Raw genomic sequence first — 25,965 nt, forward strand, 5'->3', positions numbered from 1 at the left:
ATCCCTCTTGATCAGGCAGAGCTGACATACTGTCATTGCTGTGCTGTGGCTATAAGCTGCCAAAGATGCCCTTTGATGGTGCCTCCATATGAACATTACAGCTCACATCAAAAGACAGAGACATAGCATTTCATCCTTCCTAATTGGCACATTTTTTTTCTTTTTTAACCAATGATTTCTGCTGAATAATCTTGTTGTTATAAACTTGGTTTTGTTAAAGATACATTTTGATTCCTTGACATTCCTTGACCTTGACATTGCACATTATAAAGAGGGTAGCCTAGGCTACTGTAAGATCTCCACTGCACTGAACCTGTCAGAGTGCCATGGAGGCTAAGCAGAGGCGGAAAGGAATGACCCCTGAACTTGAAACTCTAGAACCAGAGGCTTCCATCTTCTTCTCAACTCTTCCAAATCATGCAGTGTTGTTTAAAAGGTTCCTCGTCATATTGCCCACCACTGTGGTGCCGCTTCATTCTGCTGAGCTGACGGTTCTGATGGGGTGTATGAACCATGTGGTCCACTAGCAGCATGGAGCCCGAGCAGACCTTCACCCAGAGCAGCTTCTTTCACAAGGTGGAGGTGCCGGACCATGTTCACTACATCGTCGCCTCCTTCGTCTTTGTCATTGGAGCTCTGGGCATCACCGGGAATGCCCTGGTTATGTTCGCCTTCTATAGGTGGGTTATTTATTTTTTACTTATTTTATTTTAGGGATTACAATATGCATTTGTGGGAGTGTGTGTGTGTTTGTGCATTGATTTTAGCTGAACACTGAATGTCACATCAAACTGTCATTGAATGTATTATGTCAGAGTTGGATGTGTGTGTGTGTGTGTGTGTGTGTGTGTGTGTGTGTGTGTGTGTGTGTGTGTGTGTGTGCGTGCGTGTGTGTGTGTGTGTGTGTGTGTGTGTGTGCGTGTGTGTGTGTGTGTGTGTGTGCGTGTGCGCGTGACACACACACACACACACACACACACACACACACACACACACACACACACACACACACAGCGTCGGCATGTGCGCATTTGTTCAATATAGGAAATTGCCCATTTACATCAAAGTGAGCCTTTCTCCGCACTCTATATAGCCTAGGCCAAAAAAAGAGAGGTTAAACTTGAACTCTGTCGGGCTGTGACTGTCCAACCTCAAGCCTTCAACCAACACTGTCAGAGTTGCACTTGTAGGCCTATAGGTCGATTTAGAACCCTTTTAATTAATTAATATATTAGGCTCAATAAGCTGAGTCGTGAACCTTTTTCATTTACACACACGGCATCCTCCTCTCTCCGCTCTGGCCATTAATCAGTGAGAATAGAATGCTTTCAGGTGTGCATCTGCACCACATCAAAGATGTGTTGTGAGCCTTTCTCAGCGCTCAATAGGCCAAGTTAAAAAAAAAAGAGAGAGAGGTTAAACTTGAACTCTGTCGGTCTGACTTTCCCACCGCCTCATGATCATCCCACCCTAATGCATTCCCCTTGTTTTCACCTAAAAAAAACGATTAGGCCTAATTCTTCAAAATGTGGACTACATCACATCACAGATGTAGCACTCAAGGTAATTAACTGTCAAACCAAACCTCGCCGTTGTGATGCTGTAAAAGATGATTCGACAGCCAATTCCAAGCCAAATATATTATTAGCCTATCTTATATAAATATAATAAAGATATTATATATCCCCAACTCTTGATTTTATTCCTCTTGAGGAATAAAAAGATTCCCTCCAAGATCGCCAAGAGGCTAGAATCGCTAGACGTCGGTCTCGTGTTGGTCTCAGATATTTCACTTGGCACAGCGGGATATACCGGGCCGAATTCAAGACAGAGGATCGCTGTCGTTTGAAATGAACACCGATCAACCCCCGGCTCCGAGTTCTGATCTCATGCAAGTTCGCATCTCGTCTGGGGGGCCTCTTAGCATGCATGGGTTAGCACTCCCTCCCTCCCCCTGTTGGCCATCTTTTGAGTGCACAAAGGCCAAAGGCCATGCAAACTGACCATATCATACTGCATGCATGTATGTAATATGTAATAAATAATATACAGTATGATATGGTCAGACTGCATGGCTATTTTGCTAATTTCTTGCAATAGAAGCAAGTTATACAAAATGTAATGTCTCACCTCTTAATACCCCACTCACTCACTCACTCACTCACTCACTCACTCACTCGCTCCCTTTATACCTTTGTTGTCTATAATGGTTTATAAATATAGGCGACTATTCCAAACACGTCGGCGACCATTCTCGATGAGATTTCTCACTGCCTGGATGAGTTTTCTATAACGCCAGGTGACTATTCCAAACACGTCGGCGACACTTGTCGGCGACCATTCCGGGCGACCTTCATTTCGGCGACTCTACTGGTATTCGTAACGGCCGGTGTTGCTGAAATGCGTCGCGACGAACTGTATCTCTAGAGCGCTGCTGACAGAATGCAAGGCCGCAGAATACTCTGGACTCTGGAGTCTGGAGTCTGGAGTCTACCGCTCAGACTGGACGTGGACGTGAACATTTCAAACACCGTTCTTTTCGCGGCAGCGGCACGAGACCACACGGAGCTCGCGTTGTGATTGGCTGAGAGGAACCGTCAAACGCAGAGCGCACCAATCCGGGCGCTACCTGACCGAACAGGGTCACAACGCGATTACGTAACTCACCTCGAAACGCCTACTTTGACACTTTTATGATGATACTTTTGCTTTGGCATAGCAGACCACTGTATTGTATTTGTCTGTCATTTAATGTTGTCTGAATTGAAAAAGCTTAAACTATACGCTTAAACCAGTGGTTGGTTTTCAAATGTTTTCAATTAATATATAGGCCTAATTGTTAAAATATTCAAAATATTTAACATTAAAAAAAATCAAAATGGCAGATCTAAAAGACAATGTACATAATATAGGTTCAAACTCAAAGTGGTTAAACTGATTTAGATGCTATAGGGCAGGGCCTTGCAAGCTGATAGTTTAGGAACAAAATTTACCCTTTATATGGGTCTGTATAACTCACTCGAGTTATATTATTAGAGGCTATTTAGATAGAAAGGATGTCAGCAGATCTAAAGGTGGGAAAACAATAGTTTTCTAACCCTAATTACATTTGCATTGTTACTTAAGATTTTATGTTCTACTTTCTTTTAATTCATTTAGAAAATACAGCGCTGCAGTAGGCTAGAGAAACAAAGTTTGCCTTGAACGAATCTCTGTTCCAAATGTGAAATGTGAATTTCCAAATTTGGACAAATGTGCATAATGACATCATGATGATGTCACAGGTTATAGGTCATAGGTTATATATTTGGTTGATAGGCCTACTGTGTACAGAGACACCTCAAGTTTGATATACTAACTAGAAGCAGTGCTCTTCCGAGCACAGGTCTCCACCAGGCTGTGCGTCCTGGTGGTGCTACTGTATAAATAATAGGCCAATGTAAAAAGGGTGGCATATGTTCTTCACCTTAGACCTTTCATGGCAATCGGACGCTGCATGCATTATTTGAACTACTCAACTCTACAGGGGTTGTAAATGCCGGACCTGCCGTGGCATTGACCCCTGCAGTTGGAATAATGCTGAATCCGTCCCTGCTGAGGGTGTCCACCGCCGCTAGTTTCTTCTCCCACTCCCGCTGCTCTTGCTTCAGCCTCTCCAACTCCTCGACCCATGCCTTGCTCGACTCTGCACACCGGCGGCGGTGGCTGGCGGGGCCGGCAGCGAGCTCTGTGGCAGGGAAAGCTAAGAAGGTTGAGGGCTCGCCAGGGGGCTGCTGGATTCTGTGGGGGAGGTAGCCTGTGGTGCTTCTTTGGTCGGGAGCGGCTTCTTCCAGGTCTTTCTTGGATTACAGCACTCTTTTCTCTTACTTAGAGAAAGATAAGGCTGGAGATCTTGTTTATAGTGGGATAGTTTATTCCGATGTGATCTTATCTATTCTAGATCTTATCTTAATCTCGTTCTGAAAAAGTAGTTTATACTCAATTGTGAGTATAAACAGAGGGGGAAACAACATTGAAGCCAAAAGCCAAAATGTCATATGAAGCTCGACCAATCCTCAAGCGACGCAATATGACGCAATATGACGCAATATGACGCAATATGACGCAATATGACATCATATTGCGGGACGGACGGAGGGGAAAACATACTCTCCAATATGACGCAATATGACGCAATATGACGCAATATGACATCATATTGCGGGACGGACGGAGGGGAAAACATACTCTCCACTCAGCCTTCGGCTGGTGGAGACAATTAAGCACTTACCCACGACCCAATGGCTTCCCATTTTATGCGCCACCTCAGAGCCGCAACTCAAAGAATCCGGAAATCGAAGAAGGATCGCAATGTTTCCAGGAAGGAAGGCCGTAGAGCGCACCCCACGGCCGGTGCTGACCTCGAGACAGCGCCTGACAGCGAACCCGTTAGTTATGGCAACAGCAACACGACTGGTCCCCGCGCGGATGAGCAAGCGATAGGCAGCGAAGGGCCCCCTCGTTACAGCGAAGAGCAGTGTAGGCCATCATAGGCGGCGCCAGGGGGGTGCTTGAAGGTGCTTTAGCACCTCCAAAGAAGCCCATAGCACCCCCGTAGGACCCCCAAGAATTTTTTTTTCAGTCATCAAATAAAATTATCTTTTTTCAAATCTGTGACATTGGTGAAAAAAAGATTCCTGCCCACTAGAAGTCCTTCATGATAAGTTAGGAGAAAAATAAAATGTGCCAGAAATTTTCAGTATCTCCATTGTGTGCAGCCTATAGCCTGCCCTATACATCACTCCTTTTGTTGATGGTATTACCATTTATTTAATGTGACTTAACACTTGTGATGCGATACTTGAATTGTACTGATTGAACAGTGATTCGCTTTGTCAATAATAGTACACTAGGCTTTTTTCTTTTTTTGGTTGTTGTACGTATAGGCTTTTGGAGCCTAGCAAAAATAAAGATAAATACGACGTCGAGGGGTCACGTGAGGCACGAAGCAAGATGGCCGCACGGCACTGAGCGCTGAAAAACTTTCCTCTTTTTATATATTTTCCGACTCATAGACCATCAGTTTTTCAACTTTGACACGCTTAAGGAACCAAGTTCACACTATGGAACAGGCCAGCGACCCATTTGCTCCGAAAAAGCAAGATTCAGGTGGAGGACAGCAGCATGCTAGCGTTTTACCAGTGGACCTAGCTAAGCTAATACAACAAACAATCGAAACGCAGATGGCATCGTGGCAGGGTAGGGTGAATTCCACCGTGAAAGATGCAATTGGGCAAGCTCTAGACCCCATTCAGAAAAGTTTGACAGAGAATGGTGATATGCTCAAAGCACTGAAGGGACAACTGAGGGCTCATGCTAAAAAGTTTGACACGCTGTCCACCAGAGTGGATGGCCTGGAGGAGGACGTGCGCAAAAGCGAGAAGAACCATGATTCCTACCTTGCCGAGATGTCCAGAATTCAGATGAAACTCAACATGTTAGAAGACAGATCCAGATTAAATAATGTCCGCTTGATTAATTTGCCAATTGGAGCAGAAGGCGAAGACGCGAGGGCTTATCTCCAGAAGATGTTACCCAAATGGATTCCAACCCTAAAGAGCCTGCGTAATGCTGTGGTGACAGTGGATAAGGCGCACAGAATCTTTTCCAACAGAAAGTCGGGACCGCGAACGATGATCTTCAGGCTTCTTCACTTCCCCGACAGGCAGGCGATCCTGGATGGAGCTCGGAAAGCTAAACCGACTCTCCCTGATGGAACCAAGCTGCTTTTCTTTGCGGACTACAGCCCTGGTACTACCAAGGCTCGTCGCGCATTCCAAGAAATCCGTTCCAGATTGTGGCAACTAGGCATCGAGACGCGCCTCGTCTACCCAGCCGTCCTAAAGCTGACTTTCAACGGCAAGAAGATGACGTTTGACTCGGCGGAGGAGGCGAGGGCAGCCCTGGATCCACGCGAGGCTGGAGACACATCGCCACCGGGGGACCGAGCGCCGGGGGAGGAGGACATCGCCGACATAGAAGGAGAAGGAGAGGGACCGCCGTCCCCCAATTGATGCGTAATGGAGAGGAGCTGCTGCCCGTTAGCTGATGCGTAAAGGAGACGGGGTGAGCTGTATCTAACCATGTGATTGGAAAGAGAATAGACATGGGCAAATGAACAGATGGGGGTCCTTATGGGCTCTATATATATTGTTTAATTTTAGTTTTGTTTTTTATTTGTACTATCATCTTTATTTTTGTTATTATTTTCTGATTTGAGAGGACCGAGGCTATTTAATAAGGACATTGATATTCATATAGATTCTAACATACTAGGAAAAGGACGAGGATAAATGCTGTCAGTATTATTATGTTTATATAATTTTCGTTATTTGGATAATAAGTGAGACAGCCTCGGGTATTGCTACACAAGTTCACGGTTAAATGCAGTTCGTTTTATTATTTTAGTAACTAATAGCTTTATCTTTATATACATTTTCTTTTGTTTTTCTCTTTTCTTTTTTTGGTGTGTGTTACTTGGACAAGGAGTCAAGTTGGTGTAATTATTGTGTTTGGCTGCGGCTCGTGCGGCTCTGGTCTGCAGCGTCGGGGGGAGCTGGAAGGCTCCCTCTGTCGATGTGGACCGGAGTCACGGTTTTGACTTAAACAGTATCTCGAGGACAGTATGGGAGTTTTGACTCCGGTGCTGTTCTCGTTCATTTTTTCAATTATACATCGGGGTGGTCGTCATGTGGTTACTCTTAAGGGACAATAAGTTATGTGTGTTAATGATCACAAGATCTGAACAGAGCTTAGATAGGAACACATAAGGATGCTCTGTTTTTGTGTTATTTTTACTTTCTTTATTTTCTATTTGGGGCAATGTTTAACAGACTAGCATGCTTGGTTACATAATGGGGTTTCTGAATCAGATTATTAGAATCTCCGTGATCGGCACATTGTATGGAAGTTCGGGACCCTTCGGGCTGCTCACATCTAGAGTACGCGCCACAATGGGGAATTTAAGTTATGGTTAGACAGGGTTAAGTGGGTGATCTGATGATGTTTTCTTGATACGTTTCCAACCACAATGGGGAATTTAAGTTATGGTTAGACAGGGTTAAGTGGGTGATCTGATGATGTTTTCTTGATACGTTTCCAAGCATGCTGGGTATTCTTAATTATTTCCATTGTTCTTATTGTTTTATACAATGTATGTCTGTGGGTAACTTCTACTGTATGATTATAAGGGGAGGGGACATAAGGGGTTCAGTGTCGGACATTGCTAAGTGTTGCTCACTGATGTTACATAGTCAGGGGAGGGGGGAGGGGGGTAGTAGGAGAATACTGAATAGAGGGAGGGGGAGGGGGGTGGGGGGAAGGGCTCCTCCAAATGCCACTAATTATTCGCAGCAGGTACAGGGAAAGGTAGAATCCTTTAATATTTTATCATTTAATGTCAGAGGTTTAAATACTCCACAAAAACATTCAAAGGTCCTAGATTATTTGCGCAGGAAGAAAATTGACATCGCAATGTTGCAAGAAACGCATCTCAAACTGGAAGACGCCCCCAGAATGCAAAATCGATTCTATAAACCAGTAGTGGCCTCTTCGGATGGTTCACGTACAAAAGGGGTGATGATAATACCGAAACGAAATATTAATATAACCTTTGATAAAATAGGTGCTGATAAGAAGGGTCGATTAGCATAAAGTTGTACATCCATCCAAGGTAAAAAAGTTGCCTTTGTTAGCATTTATGCTCCAACCAATTTTGAGGCAGACTTTTTCCCCTCAATTACTGCAGAACTACTTAAGCTAAATGACTATCAGTTATATATTGGCGGAGATATGAATGCAGTGATCGATATTAAATTGGATAAATCCTCTGCGAATCTGGTGGGTCCTCAAGATTCCGCGTCCAAATCGTTAAAAAGCTTCATAAAAGATCTTAATTTAGTCGATGTATGGAGAATGCATAACCCCTTGGTGAAGGACTATACCTATTTTTCTCCTAGACACAAAAGCTTCAGTCGTATTGACTATATTTTAATTTCATCTGGCCTGCTAACCTCGGTGCATCCGGTTGAATTCTTGCCTAGGCTGTTGTCGGATCATAGCCCCATATTGTCGTCATTTAATTATGCAAATGTTAAAAACAAAGCGTCCAGATGGAGGTTTAATTGTACTTTGTTGAAAAATGAGGAATACATTACGCAACTGAAATCTAAAGTGACCGAGTTTATTTCCATAAACAAAGATAGTGTTACTGATTTGACTGTAGTCTGGGCGACAGTTAAAGGTTTCATTAGAAGTAATGCAATCTGGTTTAGTTCCCATTTGCATAAGACCCGCCTACAAAACATTACTCGATTAGAACAGCAATGTAAGGACTTAGAGGACCTACTTGAGGGGAACTACACCAGTTCAACCGAAAATGAGCTCAAGACTAAGCAGGCAGAATTAAACGATTTATTAAGACGCAGGGCAGAATACATGATTCATATCACTAAACATAAATATTATGCAGAGGGAAGTAGACCTAGCCATTTGTTAGCGTTAACGCTTAAACGTCAAGAAGCCAAAAGGGCTATCCCAACCATTAGATGTGTCAATAGGGGTTTAGTGTCCTCAACAGAGGATATAAATGATACATTTAAGAATTATTTTAGGGAGCTTTACACAGGGGGCAGAGTTCCTACAGAAGAGGACTTTACAGGATTTTTTGAAGAGTTAGACCTTCCTAGCTTAACATCAGAGGAGTCAGAAAAATTGGATGCGCCTATTTCATTAGAGGAATTACTCAAAGCTGTGAAGGATACTAACAAGGGCCGTACACCTGGTATTGATGGTATTCCAGTAGAGCTGTATCTAGAACTATGGGAGGTCATTGGCTCACTATGGTTGGAAACATTGAACTATGCGATTGAAAAGGGCTTTTTTCACAGAGATTTGAACACAGCTTTGATTACACTTATCCCAAAACCCGGAAAGGACCCCTTGGAATGTGCAAATTACAGGCCTATATCATTGATTAATGCTGATTTAAAAATATTTTCTAAAGTTCTAGCCAGCAGGCTCGAGACAGTCATTGGGAAACTAATTATTCCAGATCAGACCGGTTTTTTAAAGGGCCGTCTCGCAGCTGATAATGTTCGAAGACTCCTCCACATTCTGGGTGCATCAGGCAAGATCCCAAGGGGGTGTGGCCTACTGTTTGTTGACGCGGAGAAGGCCTTTGATAGGCTGGAGTTTCCCTATCTCTGGAAGGTGTTGGAGAAATTCAAATTTGGGGAAAATTTTATTAAAATGATTCAGACTTTATATGCTAATCCATCAGCCCGGGTGAATGTTGGAGGAGGTTTTTCAGAACTGTTTGATATAAAGCGTGGAGTTCGCCAAGGAGATCCAATTTCCCCTTTAATGTTTAATTTATCCATTGAACCCATGGCGCAACTTATTAGGAGCTGTGTTCGAATCTCCCCTATTACTGTAGGTGCAACATCGCATTCTATTTCTCTTTATGCAGATGATACGTTGGTATACATGGCAGAGGTGCAACAATCGCTCCCAGTAGTGTTAGAATTATTGGAGAGGTTTGGATACTTTTCGGGTTACAAGGTTAATCTATCAAAATCTGCTTTAATGCTTGTGAATGTGGACAGAAACGTAGTTGTCATCCCTCCTCAGATTGTTGTGGCAGATGAAGTGACCTATTTGGGTATTAAAATAAGTACATCACTATCAACTATAGCTAAAACAAATTTCACTTTGGTTTCTAAGAAAATTGAAGATGATATCAATAGATGGAAGCACCTACCTTCATCGGTACCAGCTCGTATAGCGGTGGTTAAAATGAATATCTTGCCCCGTGTGAATTTTGTTAGTTCAATGATCCCGTTGGCACCCCCTATGGGCTATTGGAAGAAGCTGGATACCTTATTGAGAAAATATGTTTGGAACAACAAAAAGCCGAGCATTAAGTGGTCAGTACTTCAGTACAGGAAGCCTGAGGGGGGATGGGCATGTCCAAATTTCAAATTGTATCATTGGTCGTTTGTGTTGAGAAGTCTTAATGTTTGGATGGAGGATGGTAATGACTCATCATGGAAAGATTTAGAAAGAGAACTACTAAATCGGACTAAAATGAAGGATTTCCTCCTAATGGGTATTTCTACTAAGAAATGTAACTTGTACTATGGTCCAATCTTTACATGTCTACTTCAGGTGTTTAGAGCAGTAGAGAAATTTATAGGATTTGAAAGTAAATGGTGTAAATCTTCTCCGCTATGGAATAACAATAACATACTGTCTGGAGGGAGACCTTTTACTAATCGGAATTGGGAAGAGAAGGGCATTAGGACTCTTCAAGATATCAATGGGTTGAATAATATCCTCGACTTTCGAGACCTCATCACAAGATATGGTATTGATAGGAATTCCCTGTTCTTCTATTTTAGAGTGAGATCTGCTTGCAGAGCCTATAGCGTTCCCTGGGGTGCAGAATTAAAAGACCATCCCATTCTTTATTGGTTTCATAGAGCTCCTAAAAGAATCGTATCATACTTGTATGATCATCTAAATTCTCAGAAATGTTCTCCCTCAGTTGGAATGACGGCCTGGAATAGTGATATAACAGATGTGGGACTAGAATTGGACTGGGATGCTATTTGGGATAATGTGGCTGGGGCATCGAAGAACCCAAATCATCAGTACATACATTTCAAGTTTTGTCACAGAGCCTATGTAACACCCAGAATCAGGCATCGAATGGGATTGGCACCAAACCCATATTGCACTTTCTGTGCCCCGGGAACATTGGGCTCATTTGTTCATATGGTATGGGAATGTCCGGGAATCTCTGAGTTTTGGGGAAAGGTCATAAAAACTATATCGGACCTGACAGAGGTACAGTTTCCAGTAGACCCATTCGTGCATCTTTTGAACGATGATTCTAAACTACATCTTAGGGAAAAAACCCGGAAAGTCTGGCTTGCGGGTCTGACAGCAGCCAAAAAGATTATTGTTCAGAGATGGAATCCTCCTCATGACATTTCAGAGACGCATTGGCTGAGGAGCTTTCTGGATATTTCTTATCTTGAGCTTTCTTCTGCAAGGATTAATCAAGCACAACAAGGAACATTGACATTGTGGACGGACCTGATATCTGAACTGAAAAACCTGCTTAATAGATAATTCATGGATCGAATATGTGAATTGTGCGTGGACAATGGAGGGGTGGGTTGGGAGGGGGATTGATATTGAAGTTGATTATTTCTTGTAAATTGTTGTTGTTGTTATTGTTTTTATATATTGTGGAAAACAATAAAAAATTTAATGATAAAAAAAGATAAATACATGTGTGTTTGTTTAGTCTCTTATACTGTATATACGTAAATTGGTAGGCTATATCCACAACTACTTAGCACCTCCATTAATAGCCAAGCTCCCTTCAAGCACCCCCATTAAAGCATTTCTGGAGCCGCCACTGTAGGCCATACATCGAGGTTAGGGTCAAAGATGTAGAGGATATGATGCAGTTATTCTTGAAGAGAGAGGCTGATAGACGAAACTCGGCCTTTGCCGTGTCCCTTTCATATGGGGTCCTAGCCCCCTGGGAGAGAGAAGAGATTCTAAAGTTTGATGAAATTATTACCAATGACGGGAATAATTTCCACCCAGACGACGGAAAGTATCATATACGCCACGCCGGAGTCTACAGTTTCAACTGTACGCTTCACGGCGAGGACCGTTGGGGACTGCAAGCTACCATTCGCCGCGGCTCTCTTGTGAACGGTCGCCTGGAGATTTCCATTCTCGCAGGTGCGATTTCATTTACACCGGGGGATACACATGGACATGCAGCCTTCAGCGTATCTATGTCTGTCAAACAATTGTGTGAAATAGGTGACGTCGTTTATGTTGAGCTTGGGCGCAAAATGCGTGTCAGGAAATCAGGGCATCATTTCAATCAATTCAATGGCTCCATGTTATGATGAAATCGCCACGCAATGGGGTCATCACGGCAGCGCGTGCGTGCGTGCGTGCGTGGCATGGTTCATCTGTTTATGCAAGAAAGATGTGGAGAGAGCAATGTTGCATCAGCAAATATTTGAATGTTTGCAGATGTTGCACCGTAGGTTCTTACCCTAGATTGATTTTCATTGATTATTTAATATATTTCTCTAAAATGAAGCTAAAATAATATGGCAGTGTGACGTTTTCAAAATGTAGTTCAGTGAATGAATGAGAATAGAGAAAAACAATGGCAGTTGAAAACAATTATACAGTTGAAAGGGACTTCTGTTGACTACAGTTGAAATCCATATACCTGGAATCACCTCTGCATTTAACCCATCCAGTTGAGGCGCCAACGTTTTACATCAATAGGTACTCTTCAGCGACAAGTACCAAGAACCCTCATTATCTGATTCCTAGACAACCGCTCTTAGCTGACTGAATGAGACACCCCACAGGCTTAAGCCCGAGTCATACTCTGTGTTGTGTGTTGCGTGGCAGGTTAGCCTAACTGAGGTAAGGTTACTGAGGTTAGGTTTAGGGTTAGGGTTAGGGTTAGGGTTAGTAGGTCGGTGGAAGCGACCACCGGTCGGTGGATTTACCTACCCGGTCGCTGGATTAGCGTCCCAGTCGGTGGAATTAGCGTCCCGGTCGATGGAATTAGCGTCCCAGTCGGTCGATTTAGCGACCCGGTCGCTCGCTTTAGTGCCGCGGTCGGTGATTTAGCGACCCGGTCGCTCCATTTAGCGACCCGGTCGCTCGCTTTAGTGCCGCGGTCGGTGATTTAGCGACCCGGTCGCTCCATTTAGCGACCCGGTCGCTCGATTTTGCGACCCGGTCGCTGAAAACTACCGACCACGTCGCGACCCGGTTGTAGGTCGCTAAATGATCTCGCCCTCTCTCCTTGCATATCTGCTATTTTCATGTAGAAACCAGGCATTAGTCTTGTGCAGTACAGTCCAGGATTGACCTCAAAGTCAGATTTGAAAGATTGTTGAATGTTGCATGTTTTCAGAACCACTTTCATTACTTCTCTGTTAAAGAAACTAAATGATCACATCCTGTATTCGTAAGTAGGCCTACATTCAGAAAGTTCATCCTATAGCTGAATGGTGTTGAAATAAGTACTAAGATGGCCATGCTATTCTTTGGGGAGAACTTTTTCTCAGGTTATTCAGGCGTCAGCTTAATCAAACAGACAGTCAAAAACCTATGATCTTTGGTTCATACTAGGCCAGTATATGGATGGCTGCATACAGTATCAGCACACATTTTAATTCAAGTCAAATCCAACAACAGGTTGTATGAAATATCAATGCCTGTCTGTTTTAGAGAAGTCCTATAGTCACCCCCCTTCTGTCTCGGTAACTGTCTGTCTGTCTGTCTGTCTGTCTGTCTGTCTGTCTGTCTGTCTGTCTGTCTGTCTGTCTGTCTGTCTGTCTGTCTGTCTGTCAGATGTGCCATTTCAAAACTTCACACATCCTGCAATTGGCAAGACAGCAGATTTCCAGTGGATTGGCAGAACATTGAGCTTGTAGATCAGCTATTTTTGCAATTTTTATGACCTTCTCTGACTTTGAAGTTTAAATATACCCATGAAGGATTCTGCTTTTCAATGGGAATGGAGTGGTTGCTTGCCATTTGCGGGTTTATGCAAAAATACGCTCCATTATCCATAAGAATTAGAAAGGCCATGTTCTGGAAAAGAGTAATAAAGCCTGAAGACTTGAAACAGCACATCTGTAAGAAGGAGCCCTCTCCTGTTATAAAAAGATATAATCAGAATGAAAATGGTTAGAATACATTAAACATTCAAATAAAAAGACAACAATATACTGCATGCATTCAGTCAAGTGCAGAAGGCAAATCCTATTGAGAAACACTGATATGTGAAGGTGAACACAGCTGCACATGACAGGAGTTGTATACCTCAATCTACTAAACGAGAATGCCCTGCTAGGTGCTTCCCTTTCCACCAAGAAATACAAGCTCAAACACTGAGTCAAAAAAAGTTAAATTATTATTTATTTAGTTTAATAAAAATGTACAGTAATTAAATTACAAGCTTGTTTTAAAAGCAATCGCTGGCAGAGATCTATGCTCCACAGGGAGCAGCTGTCTAGTTGTATAGGACTATGTTCTTTTGTGATTAGATTCTGAAATAAATGTGGGTCAGGTGTTTATAATATGGAGCGCCACTGTAAGCTCTTACCTCTTATGTATACTATCAATGTTGTCTGATTTATAGAAATTGGGTCAGTGAGGTGTGTGTGTGATGGGTCGGCTTAGATATATTAGATTGGTTGTCAGCGTGTATTCACTGACTCAGAGAAGCATATTATCATATGCACTGTGTTATCATGGCTTCTAGGAAAAAGCCCTCTGCCCCATAACCCACATCCACCCATCCGTATGTGCACATTACTGTAGTGGGTTCCAGAAATCAAGAGGCTGGACCTGGGGCTGGTTATCAAATTCAATTCAAAGAACTTTATTTTCCTTTCGGAACTTTGTTTGTGCAGTGGTTAAAAACATACATTCACAACATAAAAACATAAATGTCACTATGGTAAAAAGCACTACGTTTAAAAACTAGTTCTTTAAAAAATGTAAAAAGATCATTATAGAAATTGTGTATGAATAAATAAATAAATAAGCAAGGTAAATGACAAACTGCAAAACATATGTTCACTAGAGTCCATCAGGTTGGGGGGGGGGCAGTCCAGACATGCTCCACCAGACCTAGGTGTTCAGCAGTCTGATGGAGGTGGGCACAAAGCTGTTTAAGCCCCTTTTTTTAAAGGTCGAGGATCTGAATCGACGGCCTGAGGGCATTAAATTAAAATAGTTGTGGAGGGTGTGTGTATTATCCTCAACTATTTGAGAGGCCTTTTTTTCTGTCCGTTTTTTATGGATGCTGCTGAGTGGCTCCTGGTTCATGCCGATGATTTTCCCACTGATCCTGACAACCCTGTCAAGGGAATTCCTGTTGTTGGCCCACGTCACACCAAACCATGCCGTGATGTTAAAAGTCATTATGGACTCTACAAATGACTTATAGAAGGCCTGCAGGATTGATGGTCGTACCTGGAGCTTCCTCATCTTCCTCAGGAAGAACAGTCGTTGTTGGCACTTGGAATGAATGTTCTCAACGTTGGTCTTGAACGTGAGCTTGTGGTCGATGGTGGTGCCAAGGTATTTGTATTCCTCGACTCGCTCTATTTCCTGGCCATTTATCTTCAGGGCTGGAGGGGGAGTGGGCGGGTCCTGCCTAAAGTCCACCAGCAACTCCTTTGTCTTGCTGGGGTTTAGGTCCAGGTAGTTGTTTTTGCACCACTCCGCAAACCTGTCCATTTCCCTGATAATACGGTCATTGGAGTTTGTGGAATCAATGATGACCGTGTCATCCGAATACTTTATGAGCAGTAGCTCGGGGTCTGAGCTGCTGCAATCATCCGTATACAGGGTGAACAGTACTGGTGAGATAACAGAACCTTGTGGAGCCCCCGTGGAGATGGTTCTGTTGGAGCTGTAGCTACTGTTAAATCTAACAGTAGCTACAGCTCCAAACACAGGAAAAGGTGCATTCATAAAACTCAGAATTTATCTCAGGATTTTTCCTGAGATGTTAAAATAATAATAATAATGTCTGAACAAGTTTGTTAATGGGACTCAATAAAACACCAAGGTTTTTGGCAACAGACCTGACATTGTTGGATAAAATAATTTGTTCACTGATCTAGGACAATCATGAAAATGTCAGCTTCAAAAGTTAAATTCAAGGACATCCAATTTATAATATCTGCTAGAGAGTGAACTAAATGGGAAAAGATGATATAGTTGTTAGGCCTCACTGGAAGATTAAATTGGAGATTTCATGCCTATACGTGTCATTCCTACCTAGAGTATACTGTAATGTCAAGGGGAAGGAAAAGAATTATGTATAATTTAAATGTAGGAAGGGGAAACTGATACAAAAGAAAACCCTGCAATAGTGCCAGATAGTAAACCACTGCTGTAATCTATTGATAATAATATTATGATCAATGGTGTCAAATGCACTCAAGTCCAAACAAAACAAATTTGGAACCTTCACCGTTGGTCTGCGTTGACTAAAACACTCTAGAATTTGAACACCATCACCATTCTTTAGCCACATCTGTTACAAATATAACATATAGAATCAAGCTTAGTAGAAGCAATAAAATAATTAAAGATAAAATCCGTATTTGACAGTGATCTAACATATAAAGACCCAATTTCACGGCCGTATTAGAAGATGGAGCAACAGGCTTAATGCATATGAGTTTATGTTCTCTGATAGAAATCAGGTCAGCGAAGAGAGTATGTGTGCGTGCGTGCGTGTGTGTGTGTGTCTGTATGTGTGTGTGTGTGTGTGTGTGTGTGTGTGTGTGTGGGTGGGGGCGTGTAGATTAGATTGGTTCTCAGCGTGTGGTCACTGACTCAGAAAAGCATATTAACATACATGCTCATGCATGGCTTCTAAGAGAAAATCTCTCTGTGCCATAAAACGCACATACACCCATCCATATGGCGGTGACCATTACTCTAGTGGGTTCCAGGAATCAAGCGGTGGAGATGGGGTTGATTATGAAATATAGGAAAACAATGAGGTGCACACATACAGCTATACGTCCTGAAGACACACTCTAGGCTCGATTTCAAAGAGGACCAAAATCATAATGATTGTGTATAGCCGATGTAAAAAGAAAAGAAAAAGGTTTATAATGAAAGGGAAGCTTCAGGGCCAACCACATGTTGGGCTGTCGGACCAGTGCTGCGTCTTCAACGAAACATTCTAAAGTAAACATCGACTAACTAAACGTAGCAATAATAAACAATATAGAACACATTATAGAAACAAACAGGGAACACATTGCAACACAAGTAAACATACTGTACACAAAATGTGTGTTGCCAATTGTTCTTCTGTCCAGTCTGTGACTGTGACGGTTACGTCAGGAGATGGAGCCGGTAAAAGGGAACACATGCAGCAGCCAGTAGCAGTGGAGCATAAATATAAGTAGAGTATACTGTACAGTACATTGTACAGTATGGTCCCTGCTGCACACAAGCAAGAGTCTAATAATTCAATTCAGTGCAATCTGTACTGAATCTTTGGATGTAGGAAGTTACTTGATATGCAAAGTAACAATGTGCCAATGTTCTAAACGTGAGTTTAGCAGCATAAAGTGAGCTGGAGTAGCCACACCCTTAGGCGCCATGGCATAGGCCTACAAATTGGTCAAATACATACATACTGTAAACATTAACTGGTAACTAAATCTAAAAGCCACGGTAACTAAAATTCAAAACACATAGAAATGTTAATGTTATAAATAGTGTGTAACTAACAGAATCACATTTTATTTTCCCCTGTGTGTGTGTGTGTGTGTGTGTGTGTGTGTGTGTGTGTGTGTGTGTGTGTGTGTGTGTGTGTGTGTGCGTGCGTGCGTGCGTGCGTGCGTGCGTGTAGTAACAAGAAGCTTCGCAACTTGCCAAACTACTTTATAATGAATCTGGCTGTGAGTGATTTCCTCATGGCCTTCACTCAGTCACCCATCTTCTTCATCAACTGTCTGTATAAGGAATGGGTGTTCGGTGAAATGGGTAATTCTCTTCTCTAAATTCTCTTCCCTTTTCTTCAAAATCTATATCAAATGCAGATGTACTGTATAGATCAATATAAGTCAGGTCAGTGTACTAGTAAATGAGATTAGGTGTGTGTCCTGTGTTTACAGGCTGTAAGATGTATGCTTTCTGTGGAGCCCTGTTTGGCATTACTTCCATGATAAACCTGCTGGCCATCTCCATCGACCGCTACCTGGTTATCACCAAGCCCCTGAAGGCCCTCCGCTGGAGCTCCAAACGAAGAACCACCATTGCCATCCTGTTGGTCTGGCTGTACTCTCTGGCCTGGAGTCTAGCACCTCTCGTTGGCTGGAGTGAGTTTATAAACCAGGAAATGCTTTTTTAGATCAGGGGTTCTCAAACCTTTTTAGGCTGTGACCCCCAAAATAAACATATTTGAACTGGGGACCCCCACCCTGACAAGCACTCGGAATTGTAGGTATTACATTTAATGTGACTCGGTTCCACAGATAAATATTGTGAAAACAGCCAAACTACTGGTACATGCTCACAACGACTCGCACTGCGAGGCATTGTGAGCATGTAGATCGGCTATTTTCACAATGTTCGCCTCTTGCTCTCTTAATATATGGCTAGTTTGGTATTAAAACGGTCTTGAAAGTCCTTAATTTGTGACTTTATAAATGTGCAGATACCCTGTATACACTTATACTGTATGTTGGTTTGTTTACCGTTGAGTGAGAAATATACATTACATTAATCATCTGGGGACCCCACAAAATAATTTGGGGACCCCAAATGGGGTCCCGACCCCAAGTTTGAGAACCACTGTTTTAGATCATCATGGAGCTAGGGGTCGACATGCCACTGTTTTGGCCACGAGCATACGTACACAACGCTAGTGAAAGAGAATTTACCGCAATTCAGCTGTTCATCACACACACATGGTCAAACATGTTTTATCAGCCATCGTTTTCCCTTTTCCCTTTCCCTTCTAGGTTCCTATATTCCTGAGGGACTGATGACTTCCTGTACCTGGGATTATGTCACATATTCACTGGCCAATCGGAGCTACACCTTGATGCTGTGCTGCTTTGTTTTCTTCATTCCACTGGCAATAATCTTCTACTGTTATCTCTTCATGTTCCTGGCAATACGAAAAGCTAGCAGGTACTTTATATTTGTGTTGTGTATACTTTAAAATGTGTTTGTTTGTTTGTTTGTTTGTATGTTTGTCTAAAGTCATTAATCATGACCAAACATAGCTGAATACAGGGACGTGCTGGCCATTGGGAAAAGCGGGACAATTCCCGAACGGCCGGTTCATTTCCGGCCGGTCCAGGCCGGCCATTAGGAAATCATCATACAAGGCTGTTACACAAAAGTAGTGAAAACAGCAGATCTACAAGCACACAACGCCTCGCGGTGCGAGGCGTTGTGTGCTTGTAGATCGGCTGTTTTCACTAGTTTAAATCATTTTAAAAATTATAAATACAAAACAAAAGGTTTCCAACCGAAAGTGACGAAATATAACTCATGTACAGTAATTGGCCCACTGGCTTGTCACTTGTCATGATCTGAAATGGCAAATCTTTGAGTAGCAGCAGCGCTATAGAGAGAGATCTCTCTCTATAACGCGCAATGAGGGCCTCTCCAACTCTTTTTCCCGGGCTGAATCAGGGGCCCAGCACGTCCCTGGCTGAATAACTGAGTCAAGTCATGCAAGTGCCAAGTCTCATAAAGTTGTTTTTCATAATGGACACCAATGGCTTCCTCAAGACAAATAATTAATAATAATACAGAATGTTTCAGCATGAAGTAACTTTTATCCCTCTTAACTCCATAAATTATTGTCTAGCCAAATCCCTAACCTTTCCTCATTCTGGTGATGTGAAAACATAGACCCCCAGTAATAAAGGATGAGAAAACTTACAACAGCTCTTATTGCAGCAGATATGACCCCACGCTGTGTTCATTATGATGTACACTATACTGTAGTGTTTCTCACACTTTTACATTTCAAGGTCTCCCCTTCACTTGGCTTGTATGGGTCAATTTAGACCCCCAAAAAGGAACCCGAAAAGTCCCTGGAATACACTGTGAGAACCACTGCACTATACCACTCAGGAAATATACAATCTCTGCCTGCCTCCGGCTGGTGGAACAAGTACTCTCTATGTTTTACTTAAGTAAAAATAGTACCACAGTCTAGAAATAGTTGAGTACTTGAGTAAAAGTATTGGCATCAAAATATACTTACACTACCAATGTAAAAGTACTAAAATCTATATAAATAGGACCTACGGAAAGTGGTTCATGTATGTTTTGTAATGATCTATCCAGTATTACATCTATCTACAATAATAACACATGTTTTGTTACAGTATGTCAGGTTTTCATTTGATCTGTTTCGTCCTGTTTCTGCTGCAGGGAAGTGGAACGACTGGGGGCCCAGGTGAGGAAATCCACCTTGATCCAGCAGAAGACCATCAGGACTGAGTGGAAGTTGGCTAAGATTGCCTTCGTGGTCATCGTGGTTTATGTCCTCTCCTGGTCGCCATATGCCTGTGTGACGCTCATTTCCTGGGCAGGGTAAATAGCCATAATGCGCTCAGAAAAACTGAAAACAGCAACAGCTAGCAAATGAAATACAGGAAACTTATATGGTTTCATTCAGTGGAAATCTACAAGCTCTGCTATTTTCAGGGAATTTGGGGAATTTGGGGTAGAGGGATAAAGTATATAGAGCACTGTATGTCCCATTTAGATATGTTCTAAACAATACTAGTATTCCTTTCAATCCGGGATCCTGTCATTTTAGATGTTGCTGTATTTATTGCAGCATACATTTTTATTTATCTTTTTAATAGAAATGTGTAAATGTGTTAATTAAAACTGTTAATTGTTTTAGAATTGGCCTAAAGTGTAAATGGGATATTGTGTTTAAGTTGTTAAAAACATACACAATTTATGCTCAATGTTTGCCTATCATGTCCTTCTCAGAATAGGGATCCTAGGGTTCACGTGGTTCAATAATAACGTCATACTGGGGTAGAGGAAGAATAAAATGACCATGGTGTGAATATGGTCAGAATATTAGATGTACAGTAGTTGACCGGGTCACCCCAGGGCTCAGTCTGTACATCATGGTCCGCTCCTTATTTTCCCCTCAACATCAGATCTCTTTGCCTTTTTTCAGAATGTTTGCCCCAGAATGGGGTTCAACTGGATAAGGACAAAATATTCCTGAATGGATGGAATACAATAAATGTACAGACGTCCCTTTCTTTGAGCTCTGCTAATCCAACCTTTTGAAAAATTTCTCCCACCACATGTTTTGTCTTAAATTCTTCTGGGAACAAAGAATGGACTGTAGTTATGTAACCTTGTGCCATTTATGGGGGAAGGTAGACACAGTACATACAGTACATACAGTACACACACACACACACGCACACACACGCGCGCGCGCCACACGCACGCGCACACACAATCACATGTGCATGTACGCCCTGCTGTGGGGTTAATCCACCTAATATGCCCCTTAATTGTGCTGCAAAATGTGAAATGATGAAGGGACGTCTTTGTTCTTAAACTTTTGAGTCGCCAGCTAGGCTCCCTATGAGACTACATTGTGAAATCCTCTGTTTGAATTTTGCTTTGAGATTACAAATGTATACTCTTTACGGGTCCATTTGGCTACATTTGTGCACTCTCAGAGTTATAAATGGACAGTGTACAGCAGGGGTCTTCAATGTTTGAAGGCCGAGGACCCCTTAGTTGAGAGAGAGATGAAGCAGGGACCCCCACAACCTTTTCATAGATTCCATATAGTTTCATCGTTCATATAGTTTCAGCACAATCATCAGTGTATTTTGGATTCATGTCAATTTGTGTTTTCAGATATTTAACCACTTGAATCGTCAGTACTTATAAAACTTGACCTTTCATTCTGTACTTAGTCTGCTCTTTTACCCCTCTACACCAAAGTTCTTTGCCAAAGATTGCAGATCTACAAGCTCACAACGCTGCGAGGTGTTGTGAGCTTGTAGATCGGCTATTTTCGGCTAAAGTTCTGCCAATATGGACGTCACGCTAGGGTTCGATTGGTTAATATAAAAAAGGAGAAAAAAATCTTTCTATCACACAAAGATTTGGAGGACCCCCTAGGGGTCCCGGACTCCCCCTGGTGTAGAGTACTCAAACAGAAAGAAAGACAAAGGGGACAGAGAGACAGACAAACAAACATACATTGTTTTAATGTTTTGCACTATTCTCACTCAGCTTGTTGTGGACATGTGCATCAGTTTGGATTATGTTCTGTTTGATTCAGGCATGCCAACATCCTGTCACCGTACTCCAAGGCTGTTCCTGCTGTCATAGCAAAGGCCTCCACCATCTATAATCCATTCATCTATGCTATCATACACAACAAATACAGGTGAATTGAAGTGTTGATACTGTGTATGTTTGAAGGGAACTACAGAGGGGAAGGGGGGGGGGGGGGGGTAACAGAAATGTTCCTTTTATTCATCTTCTATGAACAGATGCTCCATCCTTATTCGTTTATCTACAAGGCCTCAAACCGGTTCATGTTCATATCTAACCATTCACAATGTAGAAAAACAGAAAAGTGCATAACATTGAAACATCTTTAGAAATATACTGTTAACTGACTGTCATACTGACTGACTGAGTGCATTGTTAATAAAGCAGAGTTTCTTTCACTCCTCCTCTGGCTCTGCTCAGAACCACCTTGGCGGAGAAGGTTCCTTGTCTGTGGTTTTTGTCGCCGACTCTTCGAAAGGAGCGTGTCTCCTCGTCCATCAGCGAGTCCTCCTACAGGGACTCCATCATCAGCAGACAGTCTGTGGCGTCCAAGACTCAGTTTATAACTGCATCCTCCAACCCCTCTGCAGACACGGTGAGGACAGAGACCAGGGACATGCTGGGCCCCTGATTCAGCCCGGGAAAAAGAGTTGGAGAGGCCCTCATTGCAGCACTATATAGAGAGATCTCTCTCTATAGTGCTGCTGCTACTCAAAGATTTGCCATTTCAGATCACGACAAGTGACAAGCCAGTGGGCCAATTACTGTACAGGAGTTATATTTTGTCGTTGTCGGGTGGAAACCTTGTATGTCCAAAACCGTTTGTTTTGAATTTATCATTTTAAAAAGGATTTAAACTAGTGAAAACAGCCGATCTACCGGTACAAGCACACAACGCCTCGCACCGCGAGGCGTTGTGTGCTTGTAGATCTGCTGTTTTCACTACTTTTGTGCGACGGCCTTGTATGATGAAGCAGGGCTTTGCTTTGCGAAAAAAATTACAAATTTGAAACTTGGAGATACAAGGTTTCTGCCCGACAGTGACGATTTACTTTGTTGGCCGCCCAGCCCCCAAAATGGAACGAAGGCCGACATTTTATTTTAAATTTTTTCCTAATGGCCAGCCTGGGCCGGCCGGGAATGAACCGGCCGTTCGGGAGTTGTCCCGCTTTTCCCAATGGCCAGCACGTCCCTGACAGAGACTATAGCTTGAGCCTTGATTACATCGTACAACGAAGTACGCGCAGCAGAAAATGCATCAGAAGTCGATCTGATGCATTGTGAGTTTGCAGATCTGCTATTTTCGGTATGCAACAGCAAGTGTCAAAGCGATTATCTCCTCTCCTCTCCTCTAGGTGTTTGAGGATGTGGAGATCGATTCGCTGGAAATGAAGTCAGGTGACTCCTTGAGCTTTAGAAATGTGACATCCTACAATCAACAGTCCATTAAAGACAAACTCTATAAGAAACAGCTGGAGCAGAGGAAGACTACTAAGACTTACACGGTGGACAAGGTGAGAACTTAACATAGGGATGCTCATATATATATTGCAGACTATCTTGTATCCTTCTCTATATTTCGTCCTTATATGTTTTTTGTTCATAAATCAATTCCCTACTTTGTCTTACATTAAGACAGTGTTGTGCAGCAGCGATAATAGCCAATCCAGCCCACAACGTATTGTGATGCAACATGGTGGGAGCTTGTAGATCTGTTATCAGATTATGTATATACTGTATATTATTTTTTGTGATATGTCTGTATGTGGGGTTTTAACCATTTAAAGATAATAACAGGAGCTTGTGACTAAATCAACATTGGATATATTGGAACATGGATTATATTTGTTGCATGAATACAAATATTACAGTATATTTACAGTATGTGTGTGTGTGTGTGTGTGTGTGTGTGTGTGTGTGTGTGTGTGTGTGTGTGTGTGTGTGTGTGTGTGTGTGTGTGTGTGTGCGCGTGCGTGCGTTCGTGCGTTTTTACAGTACCAGCATCCATCTACATTGGGGGAGTCGGTAAACGTCTATGAGCATGAGCTGGTCTCTGGCTCGGTCACCATGGCCACTGTTCCCCTGATGGTTCTGAGTGGGAGGCGGAGCCAGAGTTTGGTCAATGGGATATCAGATGAAGCGCTGAGAGGCGGGGCCAGCAGTGAGCTGCAGGGCAGCCGCAAAAAAAGTGGCTCCGCTGACTCACTGAAGATTGCAAGAAGTCAGGCTTCTGCCCAAGAGAGCATTCCTCGCATCATTGTCATCAGCCCCACGTCTGAGGGCAGTCTGACCAATCTGGAGACTATACAGGAGACAGTGGACAATCTGGAGACAGTGGATAAGTGACTGGAATGTCTTTTACCCCTGAAGCACTTGATACTTCATTTTACATAAATAGTGAGAAGAGCTAGCTAAATAGAGACCTTTATTGATCCCACAGGGGATATTCAAGTGGCATTGACAGTTAAATAGTACAACATAATATACTAGTTGATAATAAATAAACTAAACAGGGGCCAGCAGGTATAGCAGTCCACTGGGGCTAAGAAAAGAGTACCAGACACCAGGTTGTACTTAAAACAACTTGCCCTGCCCACTGCACTTTGACTACTGTATATGTACACAGTAAAGTACAGTGTATGGACAGTATTGCCATAAAAATGGACGTCAGAGCAGCAGAGTAAAGATCACACCCAGCGTGCCGTGAAGTGGTGCATGAGTTAATTTCATTAAGAGCCAGCTGCGAAGCTTGGCCAGTGTGACACTGGCCATACAAACAGACACTAATTGACCAATGACAGACACGGGACAAACAGACAAAGCCAGACACATTCCAGTTGTCAAATGGCAGTTCTCAAATGCCAGTTATCAAAAATAACAACAACAGACTAACCTCCAAATAGTCCAAGAGCAAGTTATGAGAAGTAAGACACCCCATTATCTCCTTCTGGAGGGAGTGGGAGGGGTTGGGCAACATATAGCCCCCAGCTTCTTTCTCGTTCTGCCACCACCTCCACACTGTTCAGTTTAGCATCGACTACAGAGCCAGCTTTCTTCATCAGTCTGTTCAGTCTGCTAGTGTCCCTAACTTCGCTGTAAAACGTACCCCCAGAATACAGGTGCAAAGAGGCCAGGGCACTGGCCACTACAGACTGGCAGAACAGCTGCAACATCCTGTTGCACTCATTGAAGGACCTGAGCCCCCTCAGGAAGAACTGCTTGCTCTATCGCAGGGGTCTTCAACGTTTTCAGGCCAAGGACCCCTTAGCTGAGAGAGAGATGAAGCAGGGACCCCCATGACCTTTTCATAGATTCCATATTGCATCGTTTGACAGCACAATCATTAGTGTATTTTGGATTCATGTCAATGTGTGTTTGCAGATATTTAACCACGAGAACCGTCAATGCTTAATAAACTTGACCTTTCACTCTGTACTTAGTCTGCTCTTTTTCTCCTCTACACCAAACCTATTAGCCGAAAATAGACGATCTACAAGCTCACAACGCCTCATGCTGCGAGGCGTTGTGAGCTTGTAGATCTGCTATTTTTGGCTAAAGTTCTCAGAATATGGAAGCTAGGAATCAATGCTAGGAATTTTATTCAAAAAAGAAGAAAAGTTTCTATCACACAGAGATTTGGAGGACCCCCTTTAGTAACTCTGAGGACCCCTGTTGAAGACCTCTGCTCTATCGCTTACTGTAGAGGGCGCCAGCGTTGTCAGTCCAGCTCAGTTGGCGCTGATCTGCAAGCTCCCAACACAAGTTGTGAACTCGGCTTTGCAGAATGTTCGGCCTATTTTCACCAAATGTTCGACTACTGTCACCAAATGCTTGCCTATTTTGATATGCCCAGAATTAGGCATGCTATGGTTCATGTGGTTAACACAGGTGTGTTACACCTATAGGTCACCAAATGCAGCATTATCTTACTCAAGGAAAACTATTGCTTGAAACATTCCAGTTTTATGTAAAACAGAACAAACACTGTCAAATCCTCAGTGTTAACTCCGAGTAGTGTACAAATGT

At 42.8% G+C, this 25,965-nt stretch overlaps 1 protein-coding gene across 1 annotated transcript; it reads left to right on the plus strand.

Annotated features, from left to right (window-relative positions):
* Positions 1-513: 513 nt before the first annotated feature.
* Positions 514-24,285, plus strand: LOC308295518 (melanopsin-A-like; the record flags this gene model as incomplete). Its single annotated transcript, XM_080738569.1, has 9 exons — positions 514-680; positions 17,495-17,628; positions 17,760-17,963; positions 18,609-18,780; positions 20,041-20,202; positions 21,944-22,051; positions 22,360-22,534; positions 23,295-23,453; positions 23,935-24,285. 9 exons carry the CDS (start codon positions 514-516, stop codon positions 24,283-24,285), a joined length of 1,632 nt encoding a protein of 543 aa, XP_080594695.1.
* Positions 24,286-25,965: the final 1,680 nt, after the last annotated feature.

Source organism: Nannobrachium achirus (genome assembly GCF_963921795.1).
Source record: "Nannobrachium achirus genome assembly, chromosome: 12".
Classification (NCBI taxonomy): domain Eukaryota; kingdom Metazoa; phylum Chordata; class Actinopteri; order Myctophiformes; family Myctophidae; genus Nannobrachium; species Nannobrachium achirus.